This window comes from Coregonus lavaretus, assembly GCF_964263955.1.
Source record: "Coregonus lavaretus genome assembly, contig: HAP1_SCAFFOLD_355, whole genome shotgun sequence".
NCBI classification, from domain to species: domain Eukaryota; kingdom Metazoa; phylum Chordata; class Actinopteri; order Salmoniformes; family Salmonidae; genus Coregonus; species Coregonus lavaretus.
In genome coordinates, this window is record NW_028156546.1 from 10944 (window position 1) to 32748 (window position 21805).

The 21805-nt window shown below is 43.9% G+C and overlaps 2 protein-coding genes across 2 annotated transcripts; one reads left to right on the plus strand and one right to left on the minus strand.

The window, feature by feature from the left end:
* The first annotated feature begins 323 nt into the window (after positions 1-323).
* LOC311126244 (dnaJ homolog subfamily B member 12-like) lies at positions 324-17777 on the plus strand. The gene is made up of 10 exons (XM_084200262.1): positions 324-515; positions 1035-1206; positions 1568-1713; positions 1969-2142; positions 2341-2408; positions 4470-4579; positions 13217-13389; positions 15170-15324; positions 16951-17211; positions 17309-17777. The coding sequence occupies exons 1-8, from the start codon at positions 383-385 to the stop codon at positions 15289-15291; spliced, it is 1098 nt and encodes a 365-aa protein (XP_084056388.1). The 5' UTR covers positions 324-382; the 3' UTR covers positions 15292-15324; positions 16951-17211; positions 17309-17777.
* A 1093-nt stretch (positions 17778-18870) lies between these two features.
* LOC311126245 (DNA damage-inducible transcript 4 protein-like) lies at positions 18871-21089 on the minus strand. Its single transcript, XM_084200263.1, has 3 exons — positions 20930-21089; positions 20375-20645; positions 18871-20185 (listed from the first exon to the last, which is right to left on the minus strand). Exons 2-3 carry the CDS (start codon positions 20577-20579, stop codon positions 19680-19682), a joined length of 711 nt encoding a protein of 236 aa, XP_084056389.1. The 5' UTR covers positions 20580-20645; positions 20930-21089; the 3' UTR covers positions 18871-19679.
* Between the last annotated feature and the right edge of the window lie 716 nt (positions 21090-21805).

The following is a 21805-nucleotide window of genomic DNA, read 5'->3' on the forward strand; positions in this document are numbered from 1 at the left end:
CTGCCAATGTGTACTCTCTGTTTAGGGCCAAATAGCATTCTTGTTTGCTCTGTTTTTTTGTTAATTCTTTCCAATGTGACAAGTACTTATATTTTTGTTTTCTCATGATTTGGTTGAGTCTAATTGTGTTGCTGTCCTGGGGCTCTGTGGGCTCTGTTTGTGTTTGTGAACAGAGCCCCAGGACCAGCTTGCTTAGTGGACTCTTCTCCAGGTTCATCTCTCTGTAGGTGATGGCTTTGTTATGGAAGGTTTGGCTCTATCTAGTGGGCAACACCAGCATGACCCCACCACTTCTTCCAGACTTTAAACGTGACGTCATTAGAAAGCGCCGTACACGGCTATTAGCATAGTTTTTTTTATTTACCTCAAGCTGCGTTCCGCAATGGAAGTAAATAGAGACGAAGCAGAGCGTTGCATTGACATCGCAACTGCTGCATTAACAAACAATCAAGCAGAGAAGGCCGTCAGATTTCTAGAAAAGGCACAGAAACTTTTTCCGACGGATAAGGCGAGAGGTAAAGACCGCCGCTTGAGAAGCGACATGAATGCCAGCTAGCATCCAGGCTATCTTATCTTGGGAAATTGAGGGCCCGCTATAGTTGCAAAAATACGTTACCCATCTCACTGCTAGCTAGCTAATTATCGTAGATTTTTCATATAAAACAGTTAATCTTCCTCAATTTTGCATTGTCACTGTTGTATTTGGAAGTAGTTGAAGTAGACACAGTCCATTGCATTCATTGGATGCTGCTAGGTAAATTAGCTAGCTAGTTAGATACCTAACGTTAGCTATGTAGTCTGTGCATTCAGTTGCACCCAATCTCATATTGCTAGCTAAATACAAACTGTGTAGCTACATAGCTAACGGTCTTTGACGCTATTACTCAGAATAACTCACTCCAGGTGCTTCTGACTGCACAAGAGGGAGATGTCATCAGAGATTTGCCCCGATGAGCCTGCTCAGTGGGGACGTTTCTGGGGGAAACTACTATACTCTAATGTTGCTCTAAATGTTACTCTATCTGTATTTCCAGCACTGCTGGACTTGATTGCAAAAAATGGTTTCACCCCTGGTCATGGCAACCAGTCACGAAGCAGTGATGGCACTGGACCAAGGCAGCGAAGACCTGGGGAGGAGGACCAAGGAGAGAAAGCCTCCCAGACAGCCAAATCCTACACCTCAGACCAGCTGGACGCTGTCAAGAAGTAGGATGCGTCGATTTTAGTATCACTGCAATTATTATCATATAAAATGTAATTGGAAGGAAAAGGATACTTAGTCATTTGCACAACTGAGTACATTCAACCAAAATGTGTCTTCCGCATTTAACACGGGGAGGCTGCCTTAATTGTTGTTGTTGATAAAAGCGTCTGCTAAATGGCATGTTATATTGAAACTGCTTCAAAGGTTATAAAACATTAACATCAAACATCTGTCTAACTCCCACTCTCCACAATTAATCTTCCCTATCAGAACATTTGCCATGACTTGAAAATATCCTTATGTTCCTGAAACAATTTACTGTTTTCGATGGTTCTGTCTTATAGATGAAATCTTTATTTGCAGAATAAAACAGTGTAAAGACTACTATGAGATTCTTGGAGTGAAAAAAGATGCATCTGAAGATGATCTTAAAAAGTCATATAGAAAATTAGCTTTGAAATTCCATCCCGACAAAAACCATGCACCGGGTGCGACTGAGGCATTTAAAGGTAAACAGAAACCATACATATTTTCTTATGCCTATTTGAACGTGATAATGATTTCTTAAGAGTCAAGGGGCCGGTTTCCCAGACACAGATGTAGCCTAATCCTGGACTAAAAAGCGTGTTCAATGGAGAATCCCAATGGAGAATGCTTTCTGGTCCAGGATTAGGCTTAATCTGTCTCTGGGAAACCGCTCCAATTAATTGTATATCATTTAATGCCATTTGAAGGTACAAAAAAAGGTGTTTGTTTTCCCCCAGCTATTGGAAATGCTTATGCCTGCCTGAGTAATGCTGACAAGAGGAGACAGTATGACCAGTGTGGTGAGGAGAAGAGACATCCGTCAAGACAGGGCCAGACCAACGGAGACTTCCAGGCTGATATTTCACCAGAGGACCTCTTCAATATGTTCTTCGGAGGGGGTTTTCCAGCAAGTGAGTGACACACACACACACACACACACACACACACACACACACACACACACACACACACACACACACACACACAGTCATTAGAAACCATTGCATCTACATCTCTTTTACTTCATCAATGTGTATCATTGTACTGCTAAATACTGACAACTCCACTGCTAATGCTCTATCTATTGGTTGTCTGTTTTGCTTCTCAAGGCAATGTTCATGTATACAGAAATGGGCGGAATCAGAGGCCAGCAGGACAGCAGGGACAACAGAGAGAGGTATGCCAGGGATGTTTCTTCATTGCACATTTTGCAGTTCAGGTCATTAAGTAGATCAATTTAGCTACCATGATCTTCAGGGAGTCAGTCAAAACTAATTAATTATCCAATGTGCTGCATGGGCATTTTCTTAATTATTTTCTAGTGTACTTTGGCCTGCTGTACAGCAGGGGGAGTCCTTGAGTCGTTTTTGCGCTTAAAACTGAGAATGGCTTACTTGGGAGGGACTGTATTGTTAACCAACATGACCAGAAGTATGTGGACACCTGCTCATCGAACATCTCATTCCAAAATCATGGGCATTAATATGGAGTTGGTCCCCCTTTTGCTGCTAAAACAGCCTCTACTCTTCTGGGAAGGCTTTCCACTAGATGTTGGAACATTGCTGCGGGGAAATGCTTCCATTCAGCCAAGAGTATTAGTGAGGTTGGGCACTGATGTTGGGTGATTAGGCCTGGCTCGCAGTCGGCGTTCCAATTAATCCCAAAGGTGTTCGATGGGGTTGAGGTCAGGGCTCTGCAGGCCAGTCAAGTTCTTCCACACCGATCTTGACAAACCATTTCTGTATGGATCTCGCTTTGTGCACAGGGGCATTGTCATGCTGAAACAGGAAAGGGCCTTCCCCAAACTGTTGCCACAAGTCGGAAGCACAGAATCGTCTAGAATGTCATTGTATGCTGTAGCGTTAGGATTTCCCTTCACTTGAACTAAGGGGCCTAGCCCGAACCATGAAAAACAGCCCCAGACCATTATTCCTCCTCCACCAAACTTTACAGTTGGCACTATGCATTGGGGCAGGTAGCGTTATCCTGGCATCTACCAAAACCAGATTAGTCCGTCGGACTGCCAGATGGTGAAGCGTGATTCATCACTTCAGAGAACGCGTTTCCACTTCTCCAGAGTCCAATGGCGGCGAGTTTTACACCACTCCAGCCGCCGCTTGGCATTGCGCATGGTGATCTTAGGCTTATGTGCGGCAGCTTGGCCATGGAAACCAGTTTCATGAAGCTCCCGACGAACAGTTCTTGTGCTGACGTTTCTTCCCGAGTGGCGCAGTGGTCTAAGGCACTGCATCGCAGTGCTAGCTGTGCCACTAGAGATCCTGGTTCGAATCCAGGCTCTGTCGTAGCTGGCCGTGACCGGGAGACCCATGGGGCGGCGCACAATTGGCCCAGCGTCGTCTAGGGGAGGGAATGGCCAGCAGGGATGTAGTTCAGTTGGTAGAGCATGGCGTTTGCAACGCCAGGGTTGTGGGTTCGATTCCCACGGGGGGCCAGTATGAAAAATAAAAAAATAAAAAAACCAAGGTATGCACTCACTAACTGTAAGTCGCTCTGGATAAGAGCGTCTGCTAAATGACTAAAATGTAAATGTAGAGGCAGTTTGGAACACGGTAGTGAGTGTTGCAACCGAGGACAGACGATTCATCACCCAGTGGTCCCGTTCTGTGAGCTTGTGTGGTCTACCACTTTGCGGCTGAGCCGTTGTTGCTCATAGACATTTCCACTTCACAATAACAGCACTTACAGTTGACCGGGGCAGCTCTAGCAGGTTAGAAATTTGACGAACTGACTTGTTGGAAAGGTGGCATCCTATGATGGTGCCATGTTGAAAGTCACTGAGCTCTTCAGTAAGGCTATTGTAATGCCAATGTTTGTCTATGGAGATTGCATGGCTGTGTGCTCGGTTTTATACACCTGTCAGCAACGGGTGTGGCTGAAATAGCCGAATCCACTAATTTGATGGGATGTCCACATGCTTTTGTATATATATATATATATCAGTGTTATCAGTTAACTCACACAAACCTGTATAGTCTACCCTATCAGTTTGTCATTGTTGTGTCTAACAAACCTGTATAGTCTACCCGATCAGTTTGTTATTGTTGTGTCTAACAAACCTGTATAGTCTACCCGATCAGTTTGTCATTGTTGTGTCTAACACACCTGTATAGTCTACCCGATCAGTTTGTTATTGTTGTGTCTAACAAACCTGTATAGTCTACCCGATCAGTTTGTCATTGTTGTGTCTAACAAACCTGTGTGTTTTTGTGATTTGCAGGGAGGCTTTGCGCTCTTCGTCCAGCTGCTGCCCATCGTCATCCTGGTGGTTGTGTCAGCTCTCAGTCAGATGATGGTCTCCACTGCCCCCTACAGCCTCAGCTTCAGGCCGTGAGTCTGACCCCTGACCCCCCCCTCCACCTGGATCATAACCTCGTGGAGAAGCCAGGTCCTATGCTTCTGCTCTCCTGATTCTGGGAATGTTCCAACCAGGATTTCTGGAAACATTTTGAATTTCTTGATATTTGGAAAAGTTACCGGAATTTTGCAACCCTAGTTATGCTGTCTTAAACTCATATAGTCATATATTTGACTATGATATATTATGAAGCACCTTCCCCCAAAATAATGCAATCATTTTATGGTTCTTCTTTCCTTGTATTACAAAATGCTGAACTGCCTTTGATGGGACGGATTATTCCCCAATTGCACACTTATCCTGCTATGACAAAGTATTTCACAATTTGGTAATCCTCTAGTAATGATTATTTCTGGAAATTGTTTGGAAATGTGGTTTTCAGCAGTTTCTTTGTGTTGCTAGCTGCATTAGTTTGACTGAGGTGGAGAGATGGTCATCTACTGTGTCCCAAATGGCACCCTATTCCCTATATAGTACACTATTCCCTATTGGCCCTGGTCAAAAGTAGTACACTAAATAGGGAATAGGGTGCCATTTGGGAGGCATCCTGGTAGTCTTTAGGGAGGGTACAGGTCATAGATTGACTTTAGGGGAAAGTAGTCATAAGGGGTCTTTGGTCCATCGTTAAGACCTGATGAGGGTCGGTCCATGGTTAAGACCTGATGAGGATCGGTCCATGGTTAAGACCTGATGAGGGTCGGTCCATGGTTAAGACCTGATGAGGGTTGGTCCATGGTTAAGACCTGATGAGGGTTGGTCCATGGTTAAGACCTGATGAGGGTTGGTCCATGGTTAAGACCTGATGAGGGTCGGTCCATGGTTAAGACCTGATGAGGGTTGGTCCATGGTTAAGACCTGATGAGGGTTGGTCCATGGTTAAGACCTGATGATGGTTGGTCCATGGTTAAGACCTGATGAGGGTTGGTCCATGGTTAAGACCTGATGAGGGTCGGTCCATGGTTAAGACCTGATGAGGGTCGGTCCATGGTTAAGACCTGATGAGGGTCGGTCCATGGTTAAGACCTGATGAGGGTCGGTCCATGGTTAAGACCTGATGAGGGTCGGTCCATGCTTAAGACCTGATGAGGGTCGGTCCATGCTTAAGACCTGATGAGGGTTGGTCCATGGTTAAGACATGATGAGGGTTGGTCCATGGTTAAGACATGATGAGGGTTGGTCCATGGTTAAGATCTGATGAGGGTTGGTTCATGGTTAAGACATGATGAGGGTCGGTCCATGGTTAAGACATGATGAGGGTTGGTTCATGGTTAAGACATGATGATGGTTGGTCCATGGTTAGGACATGATGATGGTTGGTTCATGGTTAAGACCTGATGAGGGTTGGTCCATGGTTAAGACATGATGATGGTTGGTAGGCTTGGGCGGTATACCAGGGTATTTGAAAAAGCTACAGGATGTTTTTTCAATACCGTCAACTATTTATTTGTAATTTTTCAATAAATGTGAATATTTGTAGCTACCTATTAAGTTAATACCTGCAGTCAACTTGTGCAATGCATTGGGGGATAAAGCAGATTGCGTTCTTCATTTCACCTGTCACATTATTTTACATTATGAAGCTTACCATAGTTCCCCAGAACAGTTGAGCCAGTCACATGTTTGTTTGTAAATAGCACAATGAGAGAAAGTGGGAGCTGGTGAGTCCATAGCGTTCTATACTATCGGCAAGTCTCTGTTGTGCAGCACATGAGGTGATGAAGTTACACTTGTGCGCAATTCACTACTAAATGTTTGTCATCAGATATCTTATAATGGCTTTCTGCCAGAAGTCAGAGAGCTCTGGATGAGTTCTGGACAGTGGCCATTTTGTCCCTGTGCTTCCTACTAGCGTTTCTTTCCTCCTCTGTTCTTCTCCCCTCTGCTCCGTGTTCACATGTTGTTCTTCTCCCCTCTGCTCCGTGTTCACATGTTGTTCTTCTCCCCTCTGCTCCGTGTTCACATGTTGTTCTTCTCCCCTCTGCTCCGTGTTCACATGTTGTTCTTCTCCCCTCTGCTCCGTGTTCACATGTTGTTCTTCTCCCCTCTGCTCCGTGTTCACATGTTGTTCTTCTCCCCTCTGCTCCGTGTTCACATGTTGTTCTTCTCCCCTCTGCTCCGTGTTCACATGTTGTTCTTCTCCCCTCTGCTCCGTGTTCACATGTTGTTCTTCTCCCCTCTGCTCCGTGTTCACATGTTGTTCTTCTCCCCTCTGCTCCGTGTTCACATGTTGTTCTTCTCCCCTCTTCTCCGTGTTCACATGTTGTTCTTCTCCCCTCTGCTCCGTGTTCACATGTTGTTCTTCCTTCAGAAAAGCATGCATCACAACTTTGTTCATTTGCACAATTTCTCTCGTTGACTTTCGCCTGTAAATGGTCCCACTCTCCGAAAAGGACATTCGGTAGCTACTATCTATGCTTGTATAACTTTATGAGCTGGATTTGTCTGTCTTTGCTCGTTAGCATTTAGCTAACAGTGTCTATGTGATTTCGCTATTAGTTTGTGCTAATTTATGCTAATTAAGGCCCAATGGGCTTTTCTTGCATATTTAGCGCCCCATTGTGTGCTATGCCGGTAATACGTAATCCCCCAGATGAGAAAAGGATTGTATGACAATATGAAAATCTGGATACAGCCCAAGCCTAATGGTTGGGACATTAGGTCCATGTTAAGATATGATGATGGTTGGGACATTAGGTCCATGGTTAAGATATGATGATGGTTGGGACATTAGGTCCATGGTTAAGACATGATGATGGTTGGGACATTAGGTCCATGGTTAAGACACGATGATGGTTGGGACATTAGGTCCATAGTTAAGACATGATGATGGTTGGGACATTAGGTCCATGTTAAGATATGATGATGGTTGGGACATTTGGTCCATGTTAAGACATGATGATGGTTGGGACATTTGGTCCATGGTTAAGACGTGATGGTTGGTCCATGGTTAAGACATGGTTGTGACATTTGGTCCATGGTTAAGACGTGATGATGGTTGTGACATTTGGTTTGCCAATCCAGTATTGGCTGATGGGTTCAACCTAGAACAGATAGTAAATAATGCCTTGGCCCAGGGCAGGATTAAGAAATCATAGGCCCCAGGGCTTTGTTTTTTCATAGCCCCCCCCCCATAATATTAGCCAACCATAGAAATATAATCTATAGATGGCAGTTCCCATTCAAGTCAGGACTAGCAGCCATTGCTAGTGTACCCAAGAGTTTAATAGTCAAATTGTCAGGGCTATAGGTTCCAAAGCCCTTCTATGGATTATATGTCTATGGCCACAAGGCAACGGGCTGTAGCCTATAGTTGATACGCATGCTGCCCAAACTGCAGCCTATAGTTGATACGCATGCTGCCCAAACTGCAGCCTATAGTTGATACGCATGCTGCCCAAACTGCAGCCTATAGTTGATACGCATGCTGCCCAAACTGCAGCCTATAGTTGATATGCATGCTGCCCAAACTGCAGCCTATAGTTGATACGCATGCTGCCCAAACTGCAGCCTATAGTTGATACGCATGCTGCCCAAACTGCAGCCTATAGTTGATACGCATGCTGCCCAAACTGCAGCCTATAGTTGATACGCATGCTGCCCAAACTGCAGCCTATAGTTGATACGCATGCTGCCCAAACTGCAGCCTATAGTTGATACGCATGCTGCCCAAACTGCAGCCTATAGTTGATACGCATGCTGCCCAAACTGCAGCCTATAGTTGATACGCATGCTGCCCAAACTGCAGCCTATAGTTGATACGCATGCTGCCCAAACTGCAGCCTATAGTTGATACGCATGCTGCCCAAACTGCAGCCTATAGTTGATACGCATGCTGCCCAAACTGCAGCCTATAGTTGATACGCATGCTGCCCAAACTGCAGCCTATAGTTGATACGCATGCTGCCCAAACTGCAGCCTATAATTGATACGCATGTTGCCCAAACTGCAGCCTTCCAGACGGTTCTACATGAAGCACTGTAAACCCCTGTATTACTCTGGCCCTCTCTACACCTACCATCCTAATCTTGTTCTACTGCTAAAGAGCAGGCTATCAGTTTTCAAGTCACCATAGCCAGGAATAGCAACATTTTCTCATTTCATTTTAACCTTCTACAATATCGTATGTGGCTTGATGTGTGTTTTTGCTTTCTTGATAATACCGTCTTGTTATACAGTGAGGGGAAAAAAGTATTTGATCCCCTGTTGATTTTGTACGTTTGCCCACTGACAAAGACATGATCAGTCTATAATTTTAATGTTAGGTTTATTTGAACAGTGAGAGACAGAATGACAACAAAAAAATCCAGAAAAACGCATGTCAGAAATGTTATGAATTGATTTGCATTTTAATGAGGGAAATAAGTATTTGACCCCCTCTCAATCAGAAAGATTTCTGGCTCCCAGGTGTGACCCCTCTGCAAAACATGACTTAGTACTTGGTGGCAAAACCCTTGTTGGCAATCACAGAGGTCAGACGTTTCTTGTAGTTTGCCACCAGGTTTGCACACATCTCAGGAGGGATTTTGTTCCACTCCTCTTTGCAGATCTTCTCCAAGTCATTAAGGTTTCGAGGCTGACGTTTGGCAACTCTAACCTTCAGCTCCCTCCACAGATTTTCTATGGGATTAAGGTCTGGAGACTGGCTAGGCCACTCCAGGACCTTAATGTGCTTCTTCTTGAGCCACTCCTTTGTTGCCTTGGCCGTGTGTTTTGGGTCATTGTCATGCTGGAAAACCCATCCACGACCCATTTTCAATGCCCTGGCTGAGGGAAGGAGGTTCTCACCCAAGATTTGACGGTACATGGCCCCGTCCATCGTCCCTTTGATGCGGTGAAGTTGTCCTGTTCCCTTAGCAGAAAAACACCCCCAAAGCATAATGTTTCCACCTCCATGTTTGACGGTGGGGATGGTGTTCTTGGGGTCATAGGCAGCATTCCTCCTCCTCCAAACACGGCGTGTTGAGTTAATGCCAAAGAGCTCGATTTTGGTCTCATCTGACCACAACACTTTCACCCAGTTCTCCTCTGAATCATTCAGATGTTCAATGGCAAACTTCAGACGGGCCTGTATATGTGCTTTCTTGAGCAGTGGGACCTTGCAGGCGCTGCAGGATTTCAGTCCTTCACGGCGTACTGTGTTACCAATTGTTTTCTTGGTGACTATGGTCCCAGCTGCCTTGAAATAATTGACAAGATCCTCCCGTGTAGTTCTGGGCTGATTCCTCACCGTTCTCATGATCCTTGCAACTCCACAAGGTGAGATCTTGCAGGGAGCCCCAGGCCGAGGGAGATTGACAGTTATTTTGTGTTTCTTCCATTTGCGAATAATCGCACCAACTGTTGTCACCTTCTCACCAAGCTACTTGGCAATGGTCTTGTAGCCCATTCCAGCCTTGTGTAGGTCTACAATCTTGTCCCTGACATCCTTGGAGAGCTCTTTGGTCTTGGCCATGGTGGAGAGTTTGGAATCTGATTGATTGCTTCTGTGGACAGGTGTCTTTTATACAGGTAACAAGCTGAGATTAGGAGCACTCCCTTTAAGAGTGTGCTCCTAATCTCAGCTCGTTACCTGTATAAAAGACACCTGGGAGCCAGAAATCTTTCTGATTGAGAAGGGGTCAAATACTTATTTCCCTCATTAAAATGCAAATCAATTTATAACATTTTTGACATGCGTTTTTCTGGATTTTGTTGTTGTTATTCTGTCTCTCACTGTTCAAATAAACCTACCATTAAAATTATAGACTGATCATGTCTTTGTCAGTGGGCAAACGTAGAAAATCAGCAGGGGATCAAATACTTTTTTCCCTCACTGTAACTCAAAATCTTATCTTTCTTGATAATACCGTCTTGTTATAACTCAAAATATATATTTTACTGAGCGTGTTACTGCTCCCTCAGAAAACCTTTCTCTATCCCTCTAGTCACGGTGTTGGTTACTAGATGTCTGGCCTCTTATCTCTGAATCCTCATAGAGACACCGCAGGTGGTCGGCTGGCTGGCAGGCAGGAACACAGAGCCCTCTACTTCTGTCTGTCTGTTATCACCACCATTACCCTACTCCTCTGTCTGTCTGTTATCACCACCATTACCCTACTCCTCTGTCTGTCTGTTATCACCACCATTACCCTACTCCTCTGTCTGTCTGTTATCACCACCATTACCCTACTCCTCTGTCTGTCTGTTATCACCACCATTACCCTACTCTTCTGTCTGTCTGTTATCAACACCATTACCCTACTCCTCTGTCTGTCTGTTATCACCACCATTACCCTACTCCTCTGTCTGTCTGTTATCATTACCCTACTCCTCTGTCTGTCTGTTATCATCACCATTACCCTACTCCTCTGTCTGTCTGTCTGTTATCACACCATTACCCTACTCCCCTGTCTGTCTGTTATCACCACCATTACCCTACTCCTCTGTCTGTCTGTTATCACCACCATTACCCTACTCCTCTGTCTGTTATCAACACCATTACCCTACTCCTCTGTCTGTCTGTTATCACCACCATTACCCTACTCCTCTGTCTGTCTGTTATCACCACCATTACCCTACTCCTCTGTCTGTTATCACCACCATTACCCTACTCCTCTGTTTGTCTGTTATCACCACCATTACCCTACTCCTCTGTCTGTCTGTTATCACCACCATTACCCTACTCCTCTGTCTGTCTGATATCACCACCATTACCCTACTCCTCTGTCTGTCTGTTATCACCACCATTACCCTACTCCTCTGTCTGTCTGTTATCACCACCATTACCCTACTCCTCTGTCTGTCTGTCTGTTATCAACACCATTACCCTACTCCTCTGTCTGTCTGTTATCACCACCATTACCCTACTCCTCTGTCTGTCTGTTATCACCACCATTACCCTACTCCTCTGTCTGTCTGTTATCACCACCATTACCCTACTCCTCTGTCTGTCTGTTATCACCACCATTACCCTACTCCTCTGTCTGTCTGTTATCTACACCATTACCCTACTCCTCTGTCTGTCTGTTATCACCACCATTACCCTACTCCTCTGTCTGTCTGTTATCACCACCATTACCCTACTCCTCTGTCTGTCTGTTATCTACACCATTACCCTACTCCTCTGTCTGTCTGTTATCAACACCATTACCCTACTCCTCTGTCTGTCTGTTATCAACACCATTACCCTACTCCTCTGTCTGTCTGTTATCACCACCATTACCCTACTCCTCTGTCTGTCTGTTATCACCACCATTACCCTACTCCTCTGTCTGTCTGTTATCACCACCATTACCCTACTCCTCTTAGTGTTATCACCACCATTACCCTACTCCTCTGAGTGTTATCAACACCATTACCCTACTCCTCTGTCTGTCTGTTATCACCACCATTACCCTACTCCTCTGTCTGTCTGTTATCACCACCATTACCCTACTCTTCTGTCTGTCTGTTATCACCACCATTACCCTACTCCTCTGTCTGTCTGTTATCACCACCATTACCCTACTCCTCTGTCTGTCTGTTATCACCACCATTACCCTACTCCTCTGTCTGTCTGTTATCACCACCATTACACTACTCCTCTGTCTGTCTGTTATCACCACCATTACCCTACTCCACTGTCTGTCTGTTATCACCACCATTACCCTACTCCTCTGTCTGTCTGTTATCAACACCATTACCCTACTCCTCTGTCTGTCTGTTATCACCACCATTACCCTACTCCTCTGTCTGTTATCATCACCATTACCCTACTCCTCTGTCTGTCTGTTATCACCACCATTACCCTACTCCTCTGTCTGTCTGTTATCACCACCATTACCCTACTCCACTGTCTGTCTGTTATCACCACCATTACCCTACTCCTCTGTCTGTCTGTTATCAACACCATTACCCTACTCCTCTGTCTGTCTGTTATCACCACCATTACCCTACTCCTCTGTCTGTTATCACCACCATTACCCTACTCCTCTGAGTGTTATCACCACCATTACCCTACTCCTCTGAGTGTTATCAGCACCATTACCCTACTCCTCTGTCTGTTATCACCACCATTACCCTACTCCTCTGAGTGTTATCACCACCATTACCCTACTCCTCTGTCTGTTATCACCACCATTACCCTACTCCTCTGTCTGTTATCACCACCATTACCCTACTCCTCTGTCTGTCTGTTATCACCACCATTACCCTACTCCTCTGTCTGTCTGTTATCACCACCATTACCCTACTCCTCTGTCTGTCTGTTATCACCACCATTACCCTACTCCTCTGTCTGTCTGTTATCACCACCATTACCCTACTCCTCTGTCTGTCTGTTATCACCACCATTACCCTACTCCTCTGTCTGTTATCACCACCATTACCCTACTCCTCTGTCTGTTATCACCACCATTACCCTACTCCTCTGAGTGTTATCACCACCATTACCCTACTCCTCTGAGTGTTATCACCACTGTTACGGTAGTGTGGGAGACTATACTGATTGTTCCAGAGAGTAGTCCACTGTCATGTCCCACGATAAAGGGATTGGTGTTGGTGGGTTTGATCATGTGAAGCTGCTTCACTCACTGTTCTCTCTCCTTTCTTTTCTCTCTCTTTCTCTCTCTCCCTCCATCCATCAAATTCAGGTCGGTTGGTCACACACACAAGAGGTACACAGAGACCTTGAGGGTGCCGTACTATGTGGGAGACCACTTCTCCAGGGAGTACAACGGACTGAATCTGAAGACTGTGGAGAGGAGTGTGGAGGATGATTACATCTCCAACCTCAGAAACAACTGCTGGAAGGAGAAACAACAGAGTAGGTTCAATTAATAATATGAGAATAACATGGTGATTTAGCAGACACTCCCATCCAAAAACGCTTACAGAACTGTCAGCATTGACAGTGACACCTATTCAGTATGTGGCCCATGTGGGAATCGAACCCGCAACCCTGACGTTGCCGGCATCATACTCATAACTCCAACTGCTGGAAGCAGAAGTAGGTTCACTTTCAAAGAAGCTCTTCTTCGTTGACCTTTGTCTGTCTTTGGATGATGAAGTTGTTCTATTGATTCATCAATATTCTCCACATTAGTCAATTCCAAGTGGCTGGCTACTTTAAAATTTATGTATACTGGAGGAGTGTTTTAATGATTTAGTTTGGACGCTTCAGGTTTTCTGATCCTACCTAAACCGGTTTGTGTTCTGTTTGTCTGGCTGTTTCAAACAGACCGACTGTTTGCTATTACGTAAGATTGATAACACAGTACCAGAAAGTGATATCCTCTGCAAAGAAATAGCACTACTTCACATGCAGAGGAGGCTGTTGAGGGGAGGACGGCTCATAATAATGTCTGGAATGGAATGTAAGGGCCCTATAAAATTAGGTATTTTTTTTTGCATGATTCAGTTTTTTATCAAATTCAATTTTCTCCATTTTGTTTTTCCAGGATTCCATTTCCCCCCAGTTTTCTTTAGGGTTTCGCTCTCAAAATCACACTTTTTAAAATAGATAAAAACAACTAAATGTTCTAAGTCCACTACATCACTTAAACCACACCAGGAGACCACTTTTGAGGTTCTGGGAAAACGGATAAATTAGGAGTTTTTGGGGGGTAGTTACCATTTAATTCCAGTGTACACCTAGCAAGAGGCTGTTTCGAGGTGTTTTTGTAGCACACGTGATGGTAGAGTTTACCAAACAATTACCCACAACAATCACTGTATCGTTCTGCCAGGTTAGCATAGCCTACTATGTAGTTAACATTTCATTGAGAAGGTTTTTGGGAAAGCCTTTCCATATCCAGAAGATTTTTCATTAGCATCGATGCTAACGGCTACATAAAGTGGTAGATGCCAGCACCACACATGCACAGACAGGGAATTCTTGTTGCCTCTTCGGAGAGTTGCAGGAAATACGAATCACTGATGCATTTTGTTCAGGTCTCATGATAAACTTCATTTTCAATGAATTTGGTTGATTTCCCTACTAATAAGTTCAATACATTTTTTGAATATTGTTGAATTCCATTTTTAATGCCAGGATTCCGTGATTCCGTCCTCATTCTCCACATTGCGGATTGTCTAGGGCCCTAGGAATGGTACCATTCCATTTATTCTGTTCCAGACATTACTATGAGCCCGTCCTCCTATTTAAAGTGCCAGCCACCACCGTTTCACATGGCAGGGGAAGGCACATAGCAGTTTTACATTACAACACATTATCATTCAGATGATTGGTTGTCTGGGCAAAATGCAAAGGCTAGGATAAACTATTTTTGGCCTTTCTCTTGTACTTCCTGTTTATCTTATTTAACTTGTATTGTAATGTACAGCCACGCCCAAGTAGGCCCAGTCTGTCTGCTCTACAGGGAAAAGCCATTCTGTTTGCCTTAGGCTTTCGTCACAATTCTGCTCCCTTCTCCCAAAGTGTACACTTGCACACTTTCTTGCATGGATTTAACAACAGTGGAAACTCACTCCAGCCGATGCTTACGACAATCACGTGCTTTTAAATCCACGACAGGGAGTGCACACTTCTGGAAAAGAATGGAGTGTTGTGACTGAGCCATTGTACTTTTGTTGTTGTGTTCCAGAGGAGGGCCTGCTGTATCGAGCTCGGTATTTTGGAGACAATGAGTTGTACCAGAGGGCTCAGAAGATGGGGACACCGAGCTGCTCCAGGCTGTCTGACATCTCTGTTTCCTTAGGAGGTTAAATCAAGGAAGGCTGCTGATCGCCACACTGATAGGTAAGAGCTCAACACTAAAACTGTTGAAACCCAAATGGCACCCTATTCCCTATATAGTGCACTACTTTTGACCAGGGCCTGCAGTGCACTGTGTAGGGAATAGGGTGCCATTTGGGACTCAGTCAGGCACAGTCTCTGTCTCCATATAGGGCTCCATTGTTGTAGTGTACCTATTGGTTTATGGAAGTTATGAAGTCCTGCTGAACTACAGTGCCTTTGGAAAGTATTCAGACCCTTTGACGTTTTCCACATGTTACGTTACAGCCTTATTCTAAAATGGATTACATTTGAATGTTTTTCCTCATCAATCTTCACACAATACCCCATAATGACAAAGCGAAAACAGGTTTTTAGAAATGTTTGCTATGAGACTCGAAATTGAGCTCAGAATGCATCCTGTTTCCATTTAACATCCTTGAGATGTTTCTACAACTTGATTGGAGTCCACCTGTGGTAAACTAAATTGGTTGGACATGATTTGGAAAGGCACACACCTGTCTATAGAAGGTACCACAGTTGACAGTGCATGTCAGAGCAAAAACCAAGCCATGAGGTCGAAGGAATCTGGGGAAGGGTACCAAAAGATTCCTGCAGCATTTGAAGGTCCCCAAGGACACAGTGGCCTCCATCATTCTGAAATGGAAGAAGTTTGGAACCACCAAGACTCTTCCTATAGGTGGCCGCCCGGCCAAACTGAGCAATCGGGGGGAGAAGGGCCTTGGTCAGGGAGGTGACCAAGAACCTGACGGTCACTCTGACAGAGCTCCAGAGTTCACCTTCCAACAGGACAATGACCCTAAGCACAAAGCCAAGACAACGCAGCAGTGGCTTCGGGACAAGTCTCTGAATGTCCTTCAGTGGCCCAGCCAGAGCCCGGACTTGAACCCGATCTAACATCTCTGGAGAGACCTGAAAATAGCTGTGCAGCGACGCTCCCCATACAACCTGACAGAGCTTGAGAGGATCTGCAGAGAAGAATGGGGAGAAACTCCCCAAATACAGGTGTGCCAAGCTTGTAGCGTCATACCCAAGAAGAATCAAGGCTGTAATCACTACCAAAGGTGCTTCAACAAAGTACTGAGTAAAGGGTCTGAATACTTATGTAAATGTGATATTTCCATTTTTTTATTTTAATAAATTGGCAAACATTTCTAAAAACCTGTTTTTGCTTTGTCATTATGGGGTATTGTGTGTAGATTGATGAGGGGGATAAACACCATTTTAGAATAAGGCTGTAATGTAACAAAATGTGGAAAAGTCCCACTGAACTATGTATGTTACGAAGTCCCACTGAACTCTTAGAAAAAACAGAGTGCACATGTTGCCACACGATGTCTCTTTGTAAAAATCTGAGCTGGCCTTTTTTTTACTATTATCAAATGTTATTGGTCACACACACATATTGAGCAGATGTTATTGCGGGTGTAGTGAAATGCTTGTGTTCCTATTTCCACCAACAGTGCAGTAGTATCTAACAATTCACAACAATACACACAAATCGAAAAGTAAAATAATGGAATTAAGAAATATATAAATATTAGGACGAGCAATGCTTTTAACTTCATTATAATGATTCAATCTTTAATCTGTGGATTGAAACTGAATTGTTTTTGCTCTCTCTTTCAGATAATTATCCAAATCCGCAAAAACTATTTTATCGGCTGTAAATATGTACGCTTTTCAACATTCGGGACTGTGACTTCACTGCTCACCAAAAATCAGACAGACTCTCTCCTTGAGTTGGAGACCTCTATGGCGAAGAAGAGGAGGAGAATTACCTAAACTCTTGTTGAGGAAGAATGAATGCCCTCTTTGTTGATCATGGTGATGTCATGAAGTGACTGCTCTGTTTTTAAGCTGACTGTTATGGATACCTGCTTTTACCCTGTACCTCCCAAATGGCACCCTATTTCCTATATAGTGCACTATTTTTACCAGGATCCATATGGCTCTGGTCAAAAGTAGTGCACCATATAGGGAATAGGGTGCCATTTGGGACGAATATCAAGTCAGATTATGTAAGGGCGGTTTTAAAATCAGGAAATACTCCGATCAGAAGTGGTTTATTATAGATGTCCTCCTTTAGCAATTGATACTACTGAGATATTCATTTTATTTCAATATGGTCAAAACATTGAAGAACGGTGAAGACCAATTGAAGCTGATGGCAGTTAGTTTCCTGATTTTACTTTATATGTAGATTATGATTTTTACTATGCAGGGATTATATTTCTATATTCTCCTATCAGAGCCAGTAAGGTAAACATACACCTATCAAGGCATGTACTGAGCAATTTTGATTTTGCAGACCTATGTATTTAAAATGAGTGAACCAGTGACTGAGAAAGTAATTTATTTATTGTTGAAATTCTAAAAATATAAAATGTTTTTATTCAAGATTTCTTCTTCATTAGAACACAACGTCTATCTAATAAAGTAGGTCTTGCTCACGATGACACGTTGTCCATATTATGTTTTTACTCAAACAGGGAAAATAAACATTCTACGTGCCCCATCTGTCCTCCTTTCTCCCTGTGTGTGTGTGTGTGTGTGTGTGAGGGAGGAGGGAGGAGGGAGGAGGAGAGAGTTGGACAAGGGCCCAGACAAGTCGGTGCATTACTCATCAAAAAAATTGGCTTGCACAACAGTGACTAGCTGCAGCAAAGACACGAAGATGTGCACGTTTTCGATGAGATGTGCTGTTGTGCACGTTTTCAGGAACTGCGTCATTCCACAAGACTTTAGTAGCTACGTGACAAAATTACAATATGTATTTAAAACCACAAGCAAATCAGTGGTGGGGAACTAGACGTACTGCTGTAATAATAATAATAATAATGAACATCTACCCTGGGGCTGGTTGGCAGTTTTAGTTGGCACTATCTCACTGATACGCTACAGTCTTCTTTATATGCTTGTTTCAGAACTTCACTGCCCCGTTCGGAACAAAGCTAATAGAACAGATGTCTTCCAAGGAAATCTGTCTGTCAAGGGTGTACTCATATCCAGAGGCCATTGCTTGGGATACTGCAATATATTTATCAGTTTATGGAAACACCTGTAGTTTACTTGCTGTATCGCTAGAGGGCGCTGACTCATGAAAAACCAGTCAGAAAAACAAGTGGTGGAGCTCAGACAAAGGCCCTGCAATGAATGGAAAAAAACTGTGCCTGTGTCGCAAAGAACCCTAGTATCTATAGCTTTGTTGCTTCATGTTCCTTCAGAACTAATCGTGTTACAATTAATCTAATGATTATAAGCCTTTCCCATTCTGGCTGCTTTTACACAATACACTGGCAGCCCAATTTGGATCTTTTTGCACAATTATTGGCAAAGATCTGATCTAATTGGTCAAAAGTCAAGCCCAATCAGTGGGGGGGGGATCTGAATTTTGCTGCCTGTGTGAAACGCAGCCAGCAGTGTGCAACAACATATAGTGACTGACTCAATGAGGTAAAGTGGAGTTTCATTCAGCGCTAGGTATCACAATACACTATACCCACTCATAAGACATTCTGAAAGGTTTGGTCAAAGCAACAATGACAATGAGTTTTGTAAAAAATAATTTATTATCTGAAGTTCCTTAAATGAAAAGTATCAAGACAGTGTGGATATTTGAATATCAAATAAAATGATGCACAGATGAGTATGCAGGAGGACAAACCGGTCTAAACTGGAAATAAAGAATCAAGTAAACTGACCTGTGGTTCACAGAATGGACGCTACAGACGGAGAAGCAAGTGCTGGTAAGTAATCTTGGTCTCTGACCAAACATGTCAATCTGGTCCCCTTACCATGGTGTACAACGAATTGCCATGAAGAAAAAAAATATATATATAAACACAATAGTTTCAAAATGGCCCCATACATTACCATACAGCTAGCTGCCATAGTCTGGTTTCAATAGAAACAGGTAAACATTTTTAGCAATAAAATGGAAAACCAAACCACCCATCTTTTATAAAATGGATATTAGTGGTTTACAATTTGCAAAAGTGCCAGAAACTTCATTTTCAGTGTTTGAGTTAGCTCCATTCTCTTAAGCACAATAAACTTGTCACGTACCATTTACTGTGGGCTCCCCGCTCCATTCTCTTAAGCACAATTGGTGTTCGCTTATAAACTTGTCACGTACCATTTACTGTGGCTCCCCTACACTGGGACACCAATCCGCAAATAATGTAAATGTACATAGCAATGTAATCTTAACAGTTAAGAAAATGTCCTAGAAAATCATACATTTGACTAGAATCCCAAATGTTGATTACTAGGGCTCTGATGAGCGTTGTAGGTAGGACACTTGGTACAACAAGGTTTATTGGAAAAATATCTAAAGAAAGTCTCTTTGGTTTCTTTCAGCACTCTTCGATGAGCAACTCTTCAGAGCTGTACAGTTTCTTCTTGATCACTCTGAAGCCCGTGCTCAGTCTAATCGCCTGTCTCTTTACGGGACTGGATGGAGACTTTGTGGAGAAAAGCCCTTGGATTTTGGGCCACAGTCCTCCAGAATCGAGCCTCAGCACCAGTGTGAGCTGGAAGGTAGGGACGAGGTATGGGTCCACAGCGATCTGTTCCATACTCTGGCACACCTCCCCCTGTTCCACACAGAGGTCTATGAGAGCCCCCCTCAGGCCGCAGGGCTCGCTGGCTGCCAGGTGGAGAAGCTCTTGGCCTATGTGCTCTAGAAGCTTCTCAGGGATGAGTAGTTTGGAACATCTCAGGGCACCATCTTTGGCTTCCCTTAAACTACAGGCAATTAGGTCCACAAGTTCTTTCAGAAGGGTCTCCTCCATTGAGTGGAGATCATCGTATAACACGTTGCCGAAGTCGTCAGATGAGGAGATAGAGGGAAAGTCAAACCCTGGAAGATAGAGGGCGGTTTTAGTCATACAGAACATCAGATAGATCGACCTTGTCAACAGTTGTCAAACTAGCAATAGTAGCATGGTCCCAGATCTGTATGTTTCTATATTGCCAACTCCCATCATCAACAAGACAGCACAAACAGATCCGGGGACCAGGCGAGGTCGAGCTATTGTTAAATATTTACCTGAGTCTGAGAGGTCAGTCCTGCTGCCATTGTCTGAGTCGGAGTCTATGCTGTGACGGCTGGTGTTGCCGGCTCCACTGAAGTCGGTTAACTTCTGCACCAGTTTCCCCCATGACGACCGTCTGGCGGTGGCGTCCATCGGAGAAGGGGGTGAGCTGGAGCAGTCTATGTCAGGGACCATCATGGTTGTAGGAAGTGCAGGCATGATTTCCAGTGGTCAAGTGTTCAACTTTCTTGTAACTTTCAAGTCTCAGGGATCATAGATCAGGTTCTGTTGAGAAACAACGGCAAAGATAAGAACACTGAATTTTAAATGAAGAGAATAGCTAGCTAGCTACAGTAACTAGCTAGACCTTACATCTCAGACAACCTTAACAATACAGCTAGCGATTCAGTGACTGACATAACTAGTTATCTATTCTAGAAAACGTTGATCGAGTCGAGAAAAGTCAGTTGGCTAGCTAGCTAGCTAGCGTTATCGTTTCATTCCCTGTTTAAAGTTGACGCTCGAGACAATACATTGAAATGATAGCCAGTGACAGTAATGATACTTACAAAGATATGTTGCTAACGTGGAAATGTTCTTTCAGTTGTAATCCAGTTAAAGTCAGTGAATTTATTTTTTGCTGAGATTGGAGGACAAAGGCTTCCCAGTCAATCCGAGCCGACTGTGTTTCTACGTGTAGCTTCCCGTTACTCAGCTGCTCAGCTCTGCAGATATTCTGCAACAACAAAGCCGTTTAAATAGCCCTTCTGCAGACTGGAGGAGAGCACGCCCATTTCTCACTTTTCAGCCAATCAGAGGCAGGGGCACGTCATCGACGTTCTATCTTGCCTGGTAACACGCGGCTGTACAGATGGGGTAGAAGGAAGGAATTAAAGAGGGGGGCTGGGACCCCCAAATGTCATTTTCGCTCGGAAAAACACCAGCCACGGTCTTTGTTGCACGTAGTACTAGCCCGGACATAGCCCGAACATCTTAAAACTCCATACACTTGTTCAATTTCCCAAAATAATTGGATGCAATATATTGACAAAGAAAAAAGTGTAACATTACGTCATGGATTTGGAACAATGTATCTGATACAAGCTAAGCGCATTACATTGTAGCAGCAGAGTAGGCATAGTCCACTGTTTCCTACACTAGACATAGTTCTAGACACAACATGCATTTTACCTGATACCCTAAAAAAAAGAACTTACAACAGCAGTGTAATCAATTTGGTGGCGCGTGGTTATGATTTTACTTGCAATAAGAACTGTCGAAAATGTTGTTTTGTCATCCCATATCGCCCCACCCCCCCTTCCAAAGCACAAGCAATAGGCATAGAAACTATTATCCAAAGACAAACAAAAGAGCCGCAGACAATGGGCACACTTCTGGTTATAATATAGCTTGACTTTATATGTTTTTATGTTGCCTTTATATTA

Excerpts from the sequence above, each read along its gene's own strand:
- LOC311126244 (XM_084200262.1), top strand. The coding sequence starts at position 383 with ATGGAAGTAAATAGAGACGAAGCAGAGCGTTGCATTGACATCGCAACT. Across the intron at positions 516-1,034 it reads TCCGACGGATAAGGCGAGAG|CACTGCTGGACTTGATTGCA; the intron begins GTAAAGACCGCC and ends CTGTATTTCCAG. Across the intron at positions 4,580-13,216 it reads TACAGCCTCAGCTTCAGGCC|GTCGGTTGGTCACACACACA; the intron begins GTGAGTCTGACC and ends CATCAAATTCAG.
- LOC311126245 (XM_084200263.1), bottom strand. The coding sequence starts at position 20,579 with ATGCCTGCACTTCCTACAACCATGATGGTCCCTGACATAGACTGCTCC. Across the intron at positions 20,186-20,374 it reads GACTGACCTCTCAGACTCAG|GGTTTGACTTTCCCTCTATC; the intron begins GTAAATATTTAA and ends TCTATCTTCCAG.